At 55.0% G+C, this 18,294-nt stretch overlaps 1 protein-coding gene across 1 annotated transcript; it reads left to right on the top strand.

Annotated features, from left to right (window-relative positions):
- Nucleotides 1-4,346: 4,346 nt before the first annotated feature.
- On the top strand, nt 4,347-17,159 carry LOC132082945 (protein-arginine deiminase type-2-like). Its single transcript, XM_059487419.1, has 16 exons — nt 4,347-4,453; nt 6,926-7,112; nt 7,190-7,259; nt 7,393-7,454; nt 7,533-7,650; nt 8,202-8,327; nt 9,844-10,022; nt 10,199-10,302; nt 10,450-10,561; nt 10,638-10,745; nt 13,082-13,233; nt 13,659-13,803; nt 14,565-14,658; nt 15,521-15,606; nt 15,727-15,855; nt 16,926-17,159. Exons 1-16 carry the CDS (start codon nt 4,347-4,349, stop codon nt 17,157-17,159), a joined length of 2,013 nt encoding a protein of 670 aa, XP_059343402.1.
- Nucleotides 17,160-18,294: the final 1,135 nt, after the last annotated feature.

The following is an 18,294-nucleotide window of genomic DNA, read 5'->3' as shown; positions in this document are numbered from 1 at the left end:
AACTCCTGCTGGGAATGGCGTTGGCTCTCCAGGCCTTCCTGGAAGCACAAACCCTGGTGGATCCCTGGGCTGGGAGCTGGAGTGGTGGAGTGGCCCCAGAGGGCCGGGCTCCCCACTGGAGGATGCTGGTTGCACTGGTTTGTACTGGGCAGGGGCTGGGGCCGTGCTCTGAGCCTGCTTGGCTGGTTTGGGCCGAGGGATGGACAAAAACACACCTGGGGCTGGGACAGGAGCACACCTGGGGCTGGGACAGTGGGATTGGGGCGCTCTGTGATCTCCAGGGAAAGGAGCTCAGCAGGAGCTGGGGCCTCAGTGCTCCCCAAAATCCACCCCTGGGCACGGAGAGCCCAAACCTTCCAGGGCCGGGTGGGTTTTGCAGCTCAGTCCCAGCCCGTTCTGAGCCGCTGCGGATCTCACCCAGCCCCAAGCACCGGCAGGGTTTGGGCCGAACCTGCGCTCCCTCCTCTTCCTCCTGCAGCTGCCACCGGCTCTGACGGGGACAGGAGGGTTTGGAGTCACTCAGCCCAGCCGGAGCTCAGCACTTCTCCCTAATTACAGCCTGTCCTGGGAAAGTGACACATGACAGACAGATTCTGCCTGTCTATCACATGAGGGAGCTTGGGCAGCCTGCTCTGGGGGTGCCTTTGGCTTTCCCCCAGTTCCAGATTCTTTCCTTCCCCAATCCCAGCCACTTTTCCCCAATCCCAGGCTCTTTCTTTCCCCAGTTCCAATTTTCCCCCAAATCCCAGCCCCTTTTCCCCAAATGCCTTTTCTCCAATCCCAGACTATTTTCCCCAATCCCAGACTCTCTCTTGCCCCAATTCCATTTTCCACCAATCCCAGCCCCTTTTCCCCAGTCCCAACCTTTTTCCTTCCCCAATCCCAGCCCCTTTTCCCCAATCACCTTTTCCCCAATCCCAGCCCCTTTCCCCAATCCCAGCCTCTTCCCTTCCCCAATCCCAGACTCTTTCTTGCCCCAATTTCAGTTTTCCCCAATCCCAACCTCTTTCCTTCCCCAATCTCAGCCCCTTTTCCCCAATCCCCTTTCCCCCAATCCCCTTTTCCCCAAACCCAGCCCCTTTTCCCCAATCCCAGCCTCTTCCCTTCCCCAATCCCAGACTCTTTCTTTCCCCAATTCCAATTTTCCCCCAATCCCAGCCTCTTTTCCCCAATCCCCTTTTCCCCAATCCCAGCCCCTTTTCCCCAATCCCAGCCCCTTTTCTCCAATCTCCTTTTCCCCAATCCCAGACCCTTTTCCCCAATCCCCTTTTCCCCAATCCCAATCCATCCCAAACCCCCCAAACACCCCCGGGAACCCCAGGAACAGCCGGATCCCTCCGGGGCGTTGCTCCTCGCCCATCCTGCAGCACCACTCTGCCGAGGAAAGTTCGATAATCTCCCTAAGCCGATAATTACAGCTTGTTAATTACAGCTGGTTAATTACCCCGCATGCAGAATTGCAGGCAGGAAGGAACCTTTACGAGCCGTGTCAGCCTAATTACCCGAGCAGGGCGAGACATCGAACCAGTTATCAAACCCCGCCGGGCTCGGCAGGACTTGGGGCTCCTGAAGGGTTTCTTTCGGTTTTCTTTAGATTTTTTTAGATTTTTAAAAGTTTTTTTTTTATTATTTTTTAGGGTTTCTTTAGGTTTTCTTTAGATTTCTTTAGGGATTTTTTTTGGCTGAAGCATCCCAGGCAGGCAGGGAAGACTCGCATCCCCCATCCCACTTGGGATCCAGGGAAAAAGAGCAGCAGGCAGGTTCGGGGTGGGAAAAAATTCTGAGAAAAACCAGAATTTGGGTTGGTGTGGAGCGTGGAAAACACCTGGACTGCCCAAGCACCCCAAAACCGCTCCGACCCTCTCTCTGCCCCAAAGAAAGGCGGCTGCCCGCAGGGAGGCTCCAGAGCCGCTGATCCCAGAGGGAAGAGTCCAGGAAACGCAGAACAGCGATTTTCCTGCGGCTGGAACCGGGCCCCAGCTCTGCCCCCCAGATCTCCCGTTCTGCCCCGGCTCTGCCCCAGCGCCTCCATCCCGAATTCCCGAATCCCGGCCGGGCACGGGCACCTGTTGGCACCTCCCGACGGCGAAAGGTCAGCCCGGAGCCCTCGGGGGAACATTCCCCTCCCGCCCCCGGGATTCCGAGCCTGCAGCGCGGAGCCCGAACGACCCCCGGAGCCCCGAGCGGGCACCCGGGGAGAGCAAACCCCCGAGATCCGGGAAAACCTCGGGAATGGAGCGCGGGGGCTGCTCCCAAGCTCCAGGCTTGGGAATTCGGGCGGGCAGAGGGAGGTTCGGGCAGAGAAGCTCCCGTCCGGTCTGGGAATGGTCGGGAATGGTCGGAGCGGTTCGGATTCACCGGGAAACCGCGAGACAGATCCAGGGATAAACCGGGATTCCTCCGGGTCCCGGCGCAGCCGCGGGACAGATCCATGGAAAAACCGAATTCCATTGAAATGATCCCAAATCCAGTGGAAATGGTTCCGATTAACTCAGATTCCTTGTTTTCCCAGCCCCGAACTTCCCGGATGCTCATCCGGGATATTCTGTAGCACAAGCCTGGAAATATTTGGGCTGGAAGGGCTTTAAATCCCACCCCATTCCCCCTCATTCCGTGGGGGGATGCCAGGGGGAGGATGATCCCTAAAAAGTCCAGGAATATCCACCCCTCAGCCCTTCCCACCCCTCAATTCCTGTGGAAATGATCCCAATTCCAGTGATAATTATCTCAATTTAGATCAGATTCCCGCATGGATCTAGCCTTGAAGGTCCCAGCTCCTGGCCTGAATATCCATCCAGGATATTCCCCAGCAAAATCCTGGAATTATTTATTATTGGCAGGGCTTTAAATCCCACCCCATTCCCCCTCTTTCCATGCGAGGATTCTAGGGGGAGGATGATCCCTAAGAAATCCAGGAATATCCACCCCCCAGCCCTTCCCATCTCTCAATTCCAATGGAAATGATCCCAATTCCAATGAAATTATCCCAATTCCAGTGGAAATGATCCCAATTTAGATCAGATTCCCACATGGAACTAGCCCTGAACGTCCCAGCTCCTGGCCTGGATATCCATCCAGGATATTCCTCAGCACAATCCCGGAATGATTTGGGCTGGAAGAGTTTTAAATCCCATCCCATTCCCCCTTTTTCCATGGGGGGGTTCCAGGGGGAGGATGATCACTAAAAAATCCAGGAATATCTATCCCCCAGCCCTTCCCACCCCTCAATTCAAAAGGAAACGATCCCAATTCCAGTGGAAATTATCCCAATTCCAATGGAAGTTATCCCAATTTAGATCAGATTCCCACGTGGAGCTAGCCCTGAATGTCCCAGCTCCTGGCCTGAATATCCCATCCAGGATATTCCCCAGCAAAATCCCAGAATCATTTATTATTAATTATTGGAAGGGCTTTAAATCCCACCCCATTCCCTCTCTTTCCATGGGGGAATGGCAGCATGGAGACGATCCCTCTAAATCCCAGGGACTCCATCCCCACTGAGGGAAGCCAGGGCTGGAAAAGGGAAGCCCGAGAGGGATGGAAAGAAGCAACACCCTCCCGAGCTCTGCTGCTGCTCGCTAATTGCTTGTGGCTTCCAGAATCTGGGGCAGCAGTTTGGGCTGGAAAATGAATATTTAGCTGGGTGTTCATAAACGATGCAAACCCCGCGTGGGCGGGAACCGCTCCTGACGCGCTCCGAGCGGCCCGGGGGGACAAAACCAGCTCCGAGCTCCCTTAGCAGCCACTGCTCCCCAGCTTCCCTTTGAAAATGAGCAGGGAAAAAAAAAAAAAAAAAAAAAAAAAAAGGAGAGTTCTGCTCTTGCCTCGGGGCTGGGAAAGCGGGAGCACGCAGGGATTTTCCCTAGAGAGCAGCAGGAGAGGGTGAAGCGCACCCCAGGGATGCGGCCAGGTCCCAAAACGCCGCAAATCCGCGCTGGGGATGCCAGGCTGGGGTCAGGGAGGTGAGGAGGGAGCGGGAGCTGGGCACAGCTGGGGGAGCTCCTTGCTCAGGGCTGGGGACAGCTGCCCTCCCTCCAATGCTGTCCATCCCTCGCTGTCCATCTCTGTCCATCCCTGCCCTCCCGCCCTGTCCATCCCTCCCTCCCTGTCCATCTCTGTCCATCTCTGTCCATCCCTGCCCTCCCTCCCTGTCCACCCCTGTCCCTCCCTCCCCCGGATCACTTTCAGAGGTCTCACAGGTCCAGCCCAGCCGCCCCCTCGCTCCCATTGCCATCCCAGCCCAGCCAGGAGGAGGAGGAGGAGGAGGGCGGCCGGGCCGGGGGAAGGAGCAGCAGCAGCGGCCGCCAGGGCTCTGTGGGGCAGCTCCGGGGCCGGTGCCGGTGCCCATGGCCGGGGAGATGCCGGGGGAGCCCCGCACGCTGCGGCTGCAGCACGGGAACCGCATCGAGGCCCTGTGCGTGCTGGGCGGCCACGTCCGCGCCGACGTCTTCGGGTGAGAGGGACCCCAAAACTTCCCTTCCCTCCTGCTCCACCTTCCCCCCTGCTTTTCCTTCTGCAAATCCCTGATCCTCATTTTCCCTCCTAAAATTCCCTGCTCCTTGTTTCTCCTCCTCTTTCCCATGCCCCAGAGCTGCCCCGATGTCCATGGCGAGAGGGACCCCCACAAAACCTCCTTTCCTCCTTCTCCACCTTTCTGCTCACCTTTCAACCCTGTTTTTCTCTCTGGGAATCCCTGCTCCTGGTTTTCCCTCCTAAAATTCCCTGCTCCTCGTTTCTCCTCCTGTTTTCCCAAGCCCCAGAACTGCTGGGTGGCCACCCCCACATCGATGTCCATGGTGAGAGGGACCCCATAAAACCTCCTTTCCTCCACCTTTCTCCTTCGCCTTTCTGCTCACCTTTCAACCCTGTTTTTTCCTCTGGGAATCCCTGCTCCCCGTTTTTCCTTCTGCAAATCCCTGCTCCTCATTTTCCCTCCTAAAATTCCCTGCTCCTCATTTCTCCTCTTCTTTCCCAAGCCCCAGAGCTGCTGGGTGGCCACGTCCACACCGATATCCATTGTGAGAGGGACCCCCATAAAACCTCCTTTCCTCCTCCACCTTTCTGCTCACCTTTCAACCCTGTTTTTCCCTCTTGGAATCCCTGCTCCTCATTTTCCCTCCTACAAATCCCTGCTCCTTCTTTTTCCTCCTGTTTTCCCAAACCCCACAGCTGCTGAGCAGCCACACTGATGTCCATAGTTGAGTAGGACCCCCAAAACTTCATCTCCTCCTCCACCTTTCTCCTTGCTTTTCCCCTGTTTTTTTCCTCTGGGAATCCCTGCTCCCTGTTTTTCCTTCTGCAAATCCCTGCTCCTCATTTTCCCTTCTGAGAATCCCTGCTCCTCATCTTCCCTCCTACAAATCCCTGCTCCTCCTTTTTCCTCCTGCTTCCCCAAACCCCACAGCTGCTGGGCAGCCACATCCATGCCGATGTCCATAGATGAGAGGTTATCCCCAAAATTTCTTTTCCTCCTCCACCTTTCTCCTTCCTTTTCCTGTTTATCCCTCTGGGAATCCCTCGCTGAAGGGGCTCCCCGTTTTTCCTTCTGCAAATCCCTGCTCCTCATTTTCCCATCTACAAATCCCTGCTCCTTCTTTTTCCTCCTGTTTTCCCAAACCCCACAGCTGCTGAGCAGCCTCAGCGATGTCCATAGATGAGTGGGACCCCCAAAACTTCCTCTCCTCCTCCACCCTCACCTTCCTCCTCGCCTTTCCCTCCTGTTTATCCCTCTGGGAATCCCTGCTCTTCGTTTTTCCTCCTGCTTTCCCAAACCCCGCAGCCCAGACACCGTTTTGATGCAATTTGTGGGCAAAACCCTCCCTGGGCTTTGCAGAGCTGCACGAATCCCTGGAAAGCTTTGAGCACCCCTGTATTTACCCCAGCCCAGGGCGGGTGTGACCCACTGGGCTCAGCAGATCCAGGGGCACCTCAGGGAGGTGAGGAGAGCAGAGAGATGAGCAGGAGCCCGGGGAGGGACTGCAAAGTAAGGGAAGAACACAAAACCTCTTGACCAAAACCTTGGGAAAGCGGGAAATCCCCACAGCACCAACCCTGCTTCCCTAAAACAAACACAGCACTGAACTTTGGGGTAATTGTTCCCCACAAGGGAAAAAGAGGGTGAAAATCTCATTCCAGGCTCAATTCTGGTCTCTGCTGCTTTTGCAAATCCCAGCCTCCATATTCAAGCCAAGCAGTGCAGCTCCAGCTCCCCTGGCACCTCTCCAGGCCAAATCCCTTCCCAGTGGGATCTCTAGATCCACGAAACCAGGAAACCAAACCAGTTTTTCCATGTGTAATTAAAAGCAATTGAAGGATTTAAGGAACACCCAGGCGGGAGCAAAGGAGCGCTCGGATTTCCTCCCCCCTCACCAAGGGTGCGGGTTTGGTGGGACTGGCAGCATCCGAGAAACCTGATCAACGCCAGGGCTCGGGTGTCGGGGCAAAGAGCCCAGAAATAATGACCTGGAAAGGCAGGGAAATTCAGGAAAAGGAGAGGGGAAGAGCAAGGGCACATCGGACTGGGAGCAGGCAGCACTGGCAGCTTTGGGACTGGATAAAATCCCCCAAAATGAGAGTTTCCCATGGAAAAGCCTCTCAGGGGATGGCCGCTGTGTTTTGAGGAGCTGTTAAACACCATGCTGGAAAATGAACCGGGATTTCTCCATGGAAGCGAGAGCCCAGGTTGGTCGGGATTATTAGAGATCCTTATCTGCAGCAATGGCTGCAAACCCTCACGGGGCTAAGCCAGGCCTAAACCCGGATAAATTCCAGTTCCCAGGCAGGAGCAGGGCAGGAAGGTGCCAGCGGTGAGCGTAGAGACGCCGGCGTGCCTGGTCTTGGCCGCGCTCGGGGCAGTGGAATGAATCCTGGTGGGAACGCCGCGCTGGCCCTGCACACCCCTGAGAATTACGGGTGTTTCTGGCAGGGCGGCCCCCGCCGGGGCCGTGGCCTTTGGCGTGAAGCACACGGAGGGGGTCAGCGTGGACGTGCTGTTCCGTGGCCGTGCCGAGCCCGAGGCCGTGCCCAGCACCGGAGCGCGGTGGCCGCTGGAGGAGGGGACAGTTCTGAGGTTCAGCATGAGCCGGGCCAGCTCCGAGGTCAACGACAACAAGGTGAGGAGTGGGATCCTAGGAGTGGGATCTCCATGGAGAGAGAACATCCCCCCCAATGTGGGGTTTGGGGTTTGCAGGTCACCGTCAGCTTTTACGCAGAGGGAGGGAAGCCCATCAACCAAGCCGGGGTGTTCCTCACTGGTGTTGGTGAGTCTGGAACTCCATTAATCCATCCCTGTCCCCTCATGCCTGGAGGAGGTCTCCTGGCAAACCCAGGTCTCCTGGCTCTAGGGGTCTGCTGGCTCTGTTGCCCAGGGATGAGGCTGCTCTATCCCCACAGGGATCTCCCTGGATGTAGATGCAGATCGGGATGGAGTGGTAGAAAAGAACAGCCCGAACAAGGTACCCAGCCTCCCGCACCCACGGAAAATCCATGGGCTTGGTGGGTCCCGAGCCCGCTGAGCCCCAGGGGTGCTTTAGGCGAGCTGGGCCTGGGGACCAGAGGGACACGGGGCCATCCTGCTGGTCAGCTGTGACAAGGAGTTCCCCTTCATCCCGCCCTCCGACTGCGACAGCGAGCAGGTGTTCAACAGGGAAGGTAACGGCTCCCCAAACACCCTGTCCCCAAAATCCCCATTGTCTCCTCTCTGTGACCTTTCCTGAGAGGAACCCAGCCCAGGACCCAGCTGCTCCCCACCAGCTGCTGAGCAAGCTTCCCACGTGGGAATTTCTGTGGAATTAATGCCACGCCAACACACTGGAGCTGGGCAGGGCACGGCGGCCGGCCCGGGAAAGGGCTGAGGTTGCAGGGCTGGCACGGCGCGGGCCGGGGATGCTCCGCACAGGTGAGAGGAGCGCGGGGTGAGGCACGGGGCCGGCAGCCAGGAATCCACCCACCCGTTCCTGGAAAACCCAACCCACGCGGAGCCAGGCCCGGTGGCGCTCCGAGGTCACGGCCCAGCTGTGCCAGGGAGGGCAGGGACAAGGGATGGGAAAAGGGCATTCGGGTCACGGCCCACAGGGCACCAGCTCTGGTTTGCCAGCGTGCCCGGGCTGGTGGCGGGGGAAGAGCAGGTGTCTCGGGAAGGAGATCCAAACCCCAGGAGGGAACATGGAGAGCCCCGCCCGATTTTCTTCGTTTTCCCCCAGATTTGCTGGACATGGCTCAGATGGTGCTGAGGACAGAGGGGCCCCAGCGCCTGCCCCGGGGCTATGAAATCGTCCTCTCCATTTCTGTCAGTGACGCCGACAAAGTTGGGGTCTTCCATGTGCAGAGTAAGGCCTTCCTCACCTCCTGCTCTGCCCCTTCCTCTCCGCCTTCTTCCCATTCCCCTTTCTCCTTTCTCTCTTCTTCCTCTTCCTCTTTCTCCTCTTCCCCTTCTTTCTCTCCTCCTTCCTTTTCTGCCCCTTCCTCCTCTACCCTATCTTCCTTTTCTCCTTTTTTACTCCTTTTTTACTCCTTTTTTTCTCCTTTTTTTTTCTCCTTTTTTTCCTCCTTTTTTTCTCCTTTTCTCCTCTTCTCCTTTCCCCTTCTTCCTCCTCCCCTCTTCCCCTTCCTCTTCCTTCCTTTCCTCCTCTTCCTTTTCCTCCTTTTCCCCTGCTTTGTCTTCCCTTTCCTCCTCCTCCCTGATGATTTTGAGGTCCCCACAAGCCCTTCCCTTCCCATCTGTGACCTTGTCCTCTCCACGCTCCTCAGACCATGCCCCCAGCGCCCCTTCCCCATTTTCCCCACATTTTCCCCCTATTTCCCCTCTTTTCCATCCTGTGGAAAACTCTGGAGATGGACAAGTAGAGGGAGGGGGACACAAAGCCATGCAGCAAAGGGGTGGCAGCAAGCAGCCCAATGTGGTTTTCAGAAAAGGAGGATTTAAATATAAATAACATTTGTTTGCCTCTCTGAAAACCGAAATCCTCAGCTGCAGGAGTTGGGAAGTGAAAATGGTGAAAGAGAAGCCGCTTTTGGCTCATTTTCCTCCCACTGAGTGAATTCAGCTCCATCTCCCGGCTCCCAAGAGAGCCAAGGGATGTGAGGCAGTCCCTGCCCAGGCAGCTCCAGCCAAGGGAATAAACTGGAACCCAGAGGAAACAAACAGGCGGGAATCCTGAGGAAAGAGGCTTGAATCCCAAAGAAAGAGACAGGAATTCTGAGGAAACAGGCAGGAATCCTGAGGAAACAAACAGGCAGGAATCCCGAGGAAAGAGGCGGGAATCCCAAGGAAAGAGGCAGGAGTCCCGAGGAAATAAACTGAAATACGGAGGAAACAAACAGGCGGGAATCCCAAGGAAAGAGGCTTGAATCCCAAGGAAAGAGGCAGGAATCCTCAGGAAAGAGGCAGGAATCCTCAGGAAAGAGGCAGGAATCCTCAGGAAAGAGGCAGGAATCCCGAGGAAAGAGACAGGAATCCCAAGGAAAGAGTCTTGAATCCCAAGGAAACAGGCAGGAATCCCCAGGAAACAAACACATGGGAATCCTGAGGAAAGAGGCAGGAATCCCAAGGAAGTAAGCTGGAATCCGGAGGAAAAAAACAGGCGGGAATTCCGAGGAAAGAGAGAGGAATCCTGAGGAACGAGGCTTGGAATCCCAAAGAAAGAGACAGGAATCCTGAGAAAACAGGCAAGAATCCTGAGGAAACAGGCAGGAAGTTCTAGGAAACAAACACATGGGAATCCCAAGGAAAGAGGCTTGAATCCCAAGGAAAGAGGGAGGAATCCTGAGGAAACAAACAGGCAGGAATCCTGAGGAAATAGGTGGAAATCCCGATAAACCCGTGGCTTTCCCGTTTTCCCTCAGATCCGTTCTTTGGGCAGCGCTACGTGCAGGTGCTGGGCCGCAGGAAGCTGTTCCACGCCGTGCCCTACCCCGGCGGGGCCGCCGAGCTCCACTTCTTCGTGGAGGGGCTGCGCTTCCCCGATGAGACCTTCTCCGGGCTGGTGTCCATCCACGTCAGCCTCCTGGAGCCACTGACTGAGGTTGGGAACGCTGGGAACTCCTGGGAATGGGGCAGACAGGAGGCTGCACCCAGCGGATTGGGATGGTGCCAGAACGGAGGGTGATCCCATTAACCGATCCCAAAAATGGCCTCGGGCGAGGGTGTTTGGGGGGAATGGTGTGGGGACTGTCCCTGATTTCTGCTTGGCTCCCTCAGGGCATCCCCCACTCGCCGATCTTCACGGACACCGTGGTGTTCCGGGTGGCACCGTGGATCATGACCCCCAATACCCTGGCCCCGGTGAACCTCTTGGTGTTCAGGTACAGACGGTGCTTCCCCAGCCCCACCAGCGCTGGGGCCGGGCTGGGAACAGGGAATTTCCATTTATTCCATCCATTCCATCCTTTCCATCCTTTCCATCCTTTCCATCTTTTCCATCCTTCCATCCTTTCCTTCTTTTCCTCCAGCATGAAGGACAACTACCTGTTCACCAAGGAGATCCAGAGCCTGGTGGCCAAGGCCGGCTGCAAGCTGAAGGTTTGCTTCGGCTACATCAACCGCGGGGACCGCTGGATGCAGGTAGGGGGGCTCCAAAAACTGGAAAAACCCTTCCCTGCCGGTGCCCCAGGTGGGAATTCCTTCCTTCTTTCCTCAGGATGAGATCGAGCTCGGCTACACCCAGGCTCCCCACAAGAGCTTCCCAGTGGTGCTGGACTCCCCTCGGGAGAGAGGGATGGAACAACTCCCTGTCAAGGAGCTGCTGGTGAGAGAAGGTTCCCTCTGTTCCTGGCGTTCCCTATGGAGCAGCTCCCAGGATCATGCCCAGCCCACGTTCCCATTTTCCTTGCCCTTGGCTCCGTGCATGGAATTGCCTGAAAAATGAGAGCAGAGCAGCTCCACATGGAGATTCCCTCCCACCCAGCTCCAGCCTCACCCCCTCATCCCTCCCCCGGCCTCATCCAATCCCAGCCCTCTGGGAAACCTCTGATCCAGGGGGAAAGGAGGAGGAGGTGCCTCTGGGAGTGAAAGGCTCCAGCCAAGCTCTGAGATGGGATTTCTGCCCCTCGAGCGTCCCAGGACAGGCTGCTCTTTCCTTTCCTCCTCCGTGCCTGGGAATATCCGGCACCTTCTGAGCAGGAGAGGGTCAGTTTACTTCCTCGGAGGACAAGGGGATGCAGCCAGCACCAGGAACATCCCTGTGGGCCCCTTGGCTGAGGAAAAGGGCCAGAGCAAGTCTGGGATGGGGCGTTTTGGGAGAGCCCAGCATGGAAAAAAGCTGGATTGGGCGATCCCTTGGAGATATCCCATGGGGAAAGGGCAGGACACCCCAGGCAGCCACAGAGTCGCTGTCCCCAACTCCCAGCCGGGTGCTGGAGCAGCCTCAGCCCTGGCAGGAGAAGGAGACAAGGACAAATCCCAGCTTTTGTCCCTTTGGAGAAGGCTGGGGGCTTTGGGGAGCACTGAAATCCATCGTTTCTCATGCCTGGCATGGGAACATCCAGTCCCAGATTCATCCAGCGAATCCGCCGGGCGGCCGCGGTGATCTGCCCTCTTTAGGAATTGCTCTGCCTCATATTTAGGGCAGCAATTTCAGCCTTGGGAGCTGCTAACACGTTATCCTCCAATTTCTGCTTTGAAGCCTGCCCTAATCCCCAGCCCGACCTTTCCAATCTCATTTTCCAGCTAGGAATACTTAGCCCAACACTATGGGCACGGGTCAAGCCCTGAGCCCCTGGAAGCCCATGCCAGGGAAAAAGGAGACGAGAGGGAATTATCCCCTCAAAATCAGCGTGGAACTGATAGGACTTGGATGTGACCCGCAAACCTGGGATGAACCAGAGCCCTGACAGTTGAAACCAGGCGGGCTCCGTGGTTTTATTAAACTGAAATTAGTCAGGAGCAGGTGGTTGGTGCTCAGGCTCTCCCTCAGAACCCAGAGAAAAGGGGATCTGATCCCGGCCATCCCCCAAAAATGCACCCCAAAACCACACAGGGAGGCTCAAGGAAAGTTGTGCTCCCTCTACCCCAGCGTCTGCAAACACCCTGGGTTTAAAAAGGGAATTTCTAAGGGGAAGCACCCCCAGCTCTCCCTGCTCACTTTTCCTGAGCTGTGTATTTGGGTTATCCCCATGGAAACCCAGCCCTGATAAGTGACTGGGGTTTAACTCAAACCTCACGGACACCTGATCTCGTCCCAGGAGTTGCCATGCACTCCAGGCCCGCGTCAAGCGGGCAAAGTGGGATTTGGTCCCATCCCTGCAGGTTTTGCCCTGTTTTTAACGCTCCCTCAGGCTTTGGCACACAGAGCCCAGCGCTAATTACCCCTGCAAGCACAGCTCCACCAACCCCAGATAGGGTAAATCCTGGAAATCAACCTTAAGTGGGATTTAAGTGCCTGCAGCCCTTGGGGCAGCTCTTAGCCCAGGGAAGAGTCACCCTCAGGGGCTGGAGTTCACCTCCCTCCAGAGCCAGCCAGGAACTTGGCTCAGGGCTGCTTAATTAGCTTAATGTGGACACTTAAACCTTGGCTTAGTGTGAACATTTAAACCTGGGCTAGACAGAACAGAGGAGATCTAGCCTGGCTTAATGTAGACACTTAAAACTTGGCTGGGGAGAACAGAGGAGATCTGGTCCCGCTTAATGTGGACAATTGAACCTTGGCTGTGAGAGAACAGAGGAGATCTGGTCCTGCTCAATGTGGACAATTAAATCTTGGCTTAATGTGGACATTTAAACCTTGGCTTAATGTGGACAGTCAAACCTTGGCAAAAGAGAACAGAGGAGATCTGGCCTGGCTTAATGTACACACTTAAAACTTGGCTGGGGAGAACAGAGGAGATCTGGTCCTGCTTAATGTGGACATTTAAACCTTGGCTGTGGGATGAGAGGAGATCTGGCCCTGGCTCCAGGCCTGGGCTCTGCTCCCAGTTGTTCCAATAATTGTCCCAATTATTCCTGCAGCTCCATGATCCCGAGACCTTTTTCCTGTCCCCTTTCCTGTCCCCTTTGCTGTCCCCTCGCCGTCGCTGTCCTCACCCTCCCCAGAGGAGGATAACACGATGGGAGCAGCGGGGACTCAGGGCATTTCCTTTCTCCCAGGGCCCCGATTTTGGCTACGTGCACAAGGAGCCCCTCTTCGAGGCCACGGCCAGCCTGGACTCCTTTGGGAATGTGGAGGTCAGCCCGCCTGTGTCCGTGGCTGGCAAGGAGTATCCCTTGGGAAGGATCCTCATCGGCAGCAGCTTCCCCGCGTAAGAGAGCGGGAAACGCAGATTTGGGAAAAACACGGGTTTGGGAGCAGAGCCTCAACAAGAGCCCTGAAATACCACCAAAATCAGCGTAATTGGGTCAATCAGACACTGCCTGAGCAGGGTGGGGACACCTCAGAGGCAATTTATATCCAGGCAGATGTTGATGGGACTGTCCCTCCAGTCCAAGTTTCCAGGTAGATGTTGATGGAAATATCCCCTCAATCTGAGTGTCCAGGCAGATGTTGATGGAAATATCCCCTCAATCTGAGTGTCCAGACAGATGTTGATGGGAATACCCCCCAGTCCAAGTGTCCAAGCAGATGTTGATGGGAATAGCCCCCAATCTGAGCGTCCAGGCAGATGTTGATGGGACTTCTCCCCCAGTCCAATGATCCAAGCAGATGTTGATGGGAATTCTCCCCCAGATCCGCGGGCCGCAGGATGACCAGGCTGGTGCGGGATTTCCTCTACGCCCAGCGCGTCCAGGCCCCCGTGGAGCTCTACTCCGACTGGCTGGCCGTAGGCAATGTCAACGAGTTTGTCAACTTTGTCCCCAGCTCTGACAAAAAGGTACCCCCAGACTGCCCCAGGGTTCCTCCTCCAGGACACCAATCCCACTGGGAAAACCCCAGAGCTCCTTCCTTTGGCACCCCCAGCCAGTGTTTGCTTGGGTTTCATTCCCCACCCCAAAATGAGGGATCTGAGCACAAAAAAAGAGTGATTTGCTGGGCTATTAATGAATGCAAATAGAAGGGAAAAGATGCCTGCAAAGGTATCCAAGAAATTCCAGCCTTAAGATTCCCGGGGGTTTGCAGCAGCTCAGCGTCTTCCAAAGGTTTTCAGAACATTTGTCTTCCCACTCTTGTGGCTTTTCCTGCCTCTGACATGGATTTTTCCCTCAGGGAAACCGAGCCTTGACCAGGATGGTTCCAAAAACCAAAAGGAATATTTATGCCCACATGTTTTCAGAACACTTCTCTTCCCTCTATCATGGTTTTCCTTGCTTCTCCCATAAATTTTTCCCTCAGGGAAATCAAGCCTTGACCAGGATGGCTCAAAAAAAAGAGGAATATTTATGCCCACATGTCCTCAGATCATTTCTCTTCACTCTATCATGGCTTTGGCTGCTTCTCACATAAATTTTTACCTCAGGGAAACCAAGCCTTGACCTGAATGGTTCAAAAAAGGAATATTTAAGCACATAAACACTCCATGGGTTAAATGAGGCACTAGATAACAGCAAAGACTCTCGATTTTAAGAGTTTCAGCTCGGGTTTTTGCAGAAGCGAGTCCTGGGGTGCTGCAGGGCTGACCCTGCTGTGTTCCTGCAGAGATTCCGGATGCTGCTGGCCAGCCCGGCCGCCTGCTACCGGCTCTTCCGTGAGAAGCAGAAGGAGGGACAGGGAGAAGCCACCATGTTCAAAGGCAAGGGGACAGCGCTCGGTGGCACAGCCAGGGCCATGCGGGGACATTTCCCCGCTGGGTGTCCTTCAGCAGGATGCCTGCCCGCCGCCCCCAGCCTCCTCCGGCCCTATTTCGGGAAAGCGAGTGGGATGAGAAGGATAAGGGCCTCCGCATAGAGGGGATGTTTGCTGCCAGGGATGGAGCCTCTGGAAATGCCAGCGGAGCTCCAGCACGGAGCAGGACAACTGGCAGCTCTTGTGTGCCCCCAGATTAGCAGCATTGTGATGACAGGGATGGGAGAAGGTCTCTGTATCTCCAAGGATATGGAGCTCCAGCATGAGCAGGACAACTGGCAGCTCCCCTGTCCAAATTAGAAATGGATTTTTTCCATTTCATCGTGATTATGATCTCTGATGGGGTTGGGAGAAGGTCTCCATATCTCCAAGGATATGGAGGTCCAGCATGGAGCAGAACAACGGGCAGCTCTCATGTTGCCCTTGATTAGATCCAGGTTTTTTCACTTTCATTGTGGTTTTGATCACTGACAGGGCTGGGAGAAGGTCTCCACATCTCCAGGGGTTCCTCTGGTGGGAGCCCAGCTGTCCCCAGACCAGGGGTGACCCCGTGGAAGGGGATACTGAAGAAATCCAGCAGATTCCCCTGGGCAGGAGGATGCATGACAGGACTTTTCCAATGTTCTTTCCAACAGGCAGAGATTTCCTTCTGTCAGCTTCCCAAGCTTTCACCCCAGTCTCAGGAAATTGGGATTTGGGGCTTTTGGGGCTTTTTGGGGGGCTTTTTGGGCTTCCTCCATCTCTATACGTCACCTCAAGCGAGGCTCCTGCCATCACTGCTTCATTTTGAGGGCGTTTTGCGTGTTTAGGGTACTCAGGGACAGACACCAAGCGCATGACCATCAACAAGGTGCTGTCCAACGACGTCCTGGCACAGCAGAACCAGTACGTGCAGGTAATCCCCACACTCCAGGTCACAGCCCCCATTTCTGGCAGGGACCGCCCTGGTGTGGCACAAACCCCGCAGGGAGTGGTGGAATTTGGGCCCCTCTCTGCTCTGCTCCGTCCCCTGCAGCGCTGCATTGACTGGAACAGGGATATCCTCAAGAAGGAGCTGGGCTTGCTGGAGGAGGACATCATCGACCTGCCGGCCCTCTTCAAGCTGGACAAGCAGGGAAAAGCTGTTCCCTACTTCCCCAACACGGTAAGGGGGGTTCCCACCCTTGGCTCCTCCCCAAAAAACAGCTCCGCCAGCCAGGATGGGTCCCCAAAGTTTTCCTAAAAAAGAAAAATCAGCTGTCTAGAAAAGGGAAATATCTCCAGGATAAATACAGGTCTAACACAGCTTGGTGGTTTTGGGGTTTTGAGGCAAAAACCCTTTCAAAGCAGTGAAATTGCAAGGTGAGAGGCACGTTTTCCCCAAAGTTTTCCCCCAAAAAACCCCAGCTGTCTAGCAAAAGGAAATATATCCAGGCGGGCATGGATAAACATAGGTCTAACACAGCTTGGTGGCTTTGTGGCGCTTGCAGTGGGGATTTTTTAAAAAGTGGTGAAATTGCAAGTGGTGAGGCATGTTTTAATGATAAAAAAGGGGCAATTCTGTTGGATTTGGAGTCCTGAGGAAGGGCAGCTGCAAAAATGGTGCTGAGGAGGGTGGAGGAGGGTGATCAGCATCTTTCCTTTGGCTTCATCCCTCCCGACACTGCTGGTGTCAGCCTTCAGGTCACCATGATCATCCTGGCCAGGGATCTGGGCACCCCCAAGCCCTTGGGCATCACCCGTTCTGATGCCAATATCCTCTGGTGTCACCCACAGGTCACCATGATCAACCTGGGCATCTCCAAGCCCTTTGGCATCACCCATTCTGATGCCACTGTCCCCTGGTGTTACCCCACAGGACACCATGATTGTCCTGGCCAGGGACCTGGGCATCCCTAAGCTCTTCAGTGTCACCCATTCTGATACTGATGTGCCCTTAGTGTCACCCCGCAGGTCACCATGATCGTGCTGGCGAGGGACCTGGGCATTGCCAAGCCCTTCAGTGTCACCCATTCTGATACTGATGTGCCATTGGTGTCACCTGCAGGTCACCATGACTGTCCTGGCCAGAGATCTGGGCATCCCCTAGCCCTTGGGCATCATCCATTCTGACACCACTGTCCCCTGGTGTCACCCCGCAGGTCACCATGATCGTACTGGCCAGGGACCCGGGCATCGCCAAGCCCTTCAGTGTCACCCATTCTGATGCCAATGTCCCCTGGTGTCACCCCGCAGGTCACCATGATCGTGCTGGCCAGGGACCTGGGCATCCCCAAGCCGTTTGGGCCGGTGGCGGGCGGCGAGTGCTGCCTGGAGCGGCGGATCCGCGCGCTGCTGGAGCCGCTGGGGCTGTGCTGCCGCTTCCTGGAGGACGTGTCCTCGTACCACGGCAGCCTGGGCGAGGTGCGCTGCGGCACCAACGTCCAGCGCCGGCCCTTCGCCTTCCAGTGGTGGCACTTCACGCCGTAGCCAGGCCTCTTCTTCATCCTCTTCATCCTCTTCATCCTCTTCCTTCTCCCTCCACCTTTGCACCCAGCGTGTGTTGTTTGAAATTCCCTTAATAAATGATTTTGCTGTGAGGAAAAAGTTGGGGAATTAAATAACCAAATAATTAATAATTAATTCTTAATTAATAATTCTGTTGGGAATAACTGGGAGGGAAAGAGGGAGCACTCAGAGGGGTGGGGGAGTTACTAAAATCCTCCAAAATTGTCTCTACCACCGTTTTTGTGGTATTGGTGAGTCAGGCATCACTTTATTTAAACTCAGCCAGGGTTTGTGCGTGGCTCCACGTTGAGCTCCAGCCTCCACATCAATACAAAATGCTTTCATTTATCTACACATCTTTAACAAAGAAATCAGTGGTCATGGGTTCTAATAACACTCTTCATTCTGTCCACTATTGGTTACTGATTTCTCACTCTTCATGATAAGCTGGGCCACATTCTTCAGTTCTTTAATCATCCTTTTCTTGTCTTTTTCAATTGGCAATCCCCAGCTTTTCAGGATTCAATCTCCTCTGTGTCTTCTTCATGCTCCAGTGTCCTTAAAGGTCCATAAATTTGAGATCCCAGATGTCCAATCTTCAAATCCCTTTGGCTTTATTGAAGTTTGTCAGAGTTACCTTTAACAAACTCAAGGTTTCAGTAATTACTGATCAAAACAGAAGTATGAGCCTGTGAAGAAGTTTTAAATTGTGCCGGCTAAAAGTGGGCACTGGTTACAAGTAATTATAACAATTAATTAAAACTAATTAAGAAAGTTACATTATTTCCAACAGGGGCATTTTTTTGTCATGGGCTGCCCAGGGAGGTTTGGAGTGTCCATCCCTGGAGGTGTCCAAGGAAAGCCTGAACATGGTACTCAGTGCTCTGGGGACAAGGTGGGGATCAGCCCCAGCTTGGACTTGAAAATCCTGGAGGGACCTTGGAGAGCTTTTTCTACCTTAATATCTCTGGCACTCTTTGCTCCCCAGCACCCACCATTTGCCCCATTGGTGTTGGGGCAAGTCCCCTTGAGGCGGGGGGGTAGCAGCACAGGTACCTCCATGCAAAACAATGATGCTGGGAATTAACGGAGAGAAAACAAGGGAGATTTAGGAAAG

Source organism: Ammospiza nelsoni, chromosome 22, assembly GCF_027579445.1.
Source record: "Ammospiza nelsoni isolate bAmmNel1 chromosome 22, bAmmNel1.pri, whole genome shotgun sequence".
Lineage (NCBI taxonomy): Eukaryota > Metazoa > Chordata > Aves > Passeriformes > Passerellidae > Ammospiza > Ammospiza nelsoni.
This window is presented reverse-complemented; position numbering and strand designations above follow the sequence as displayed.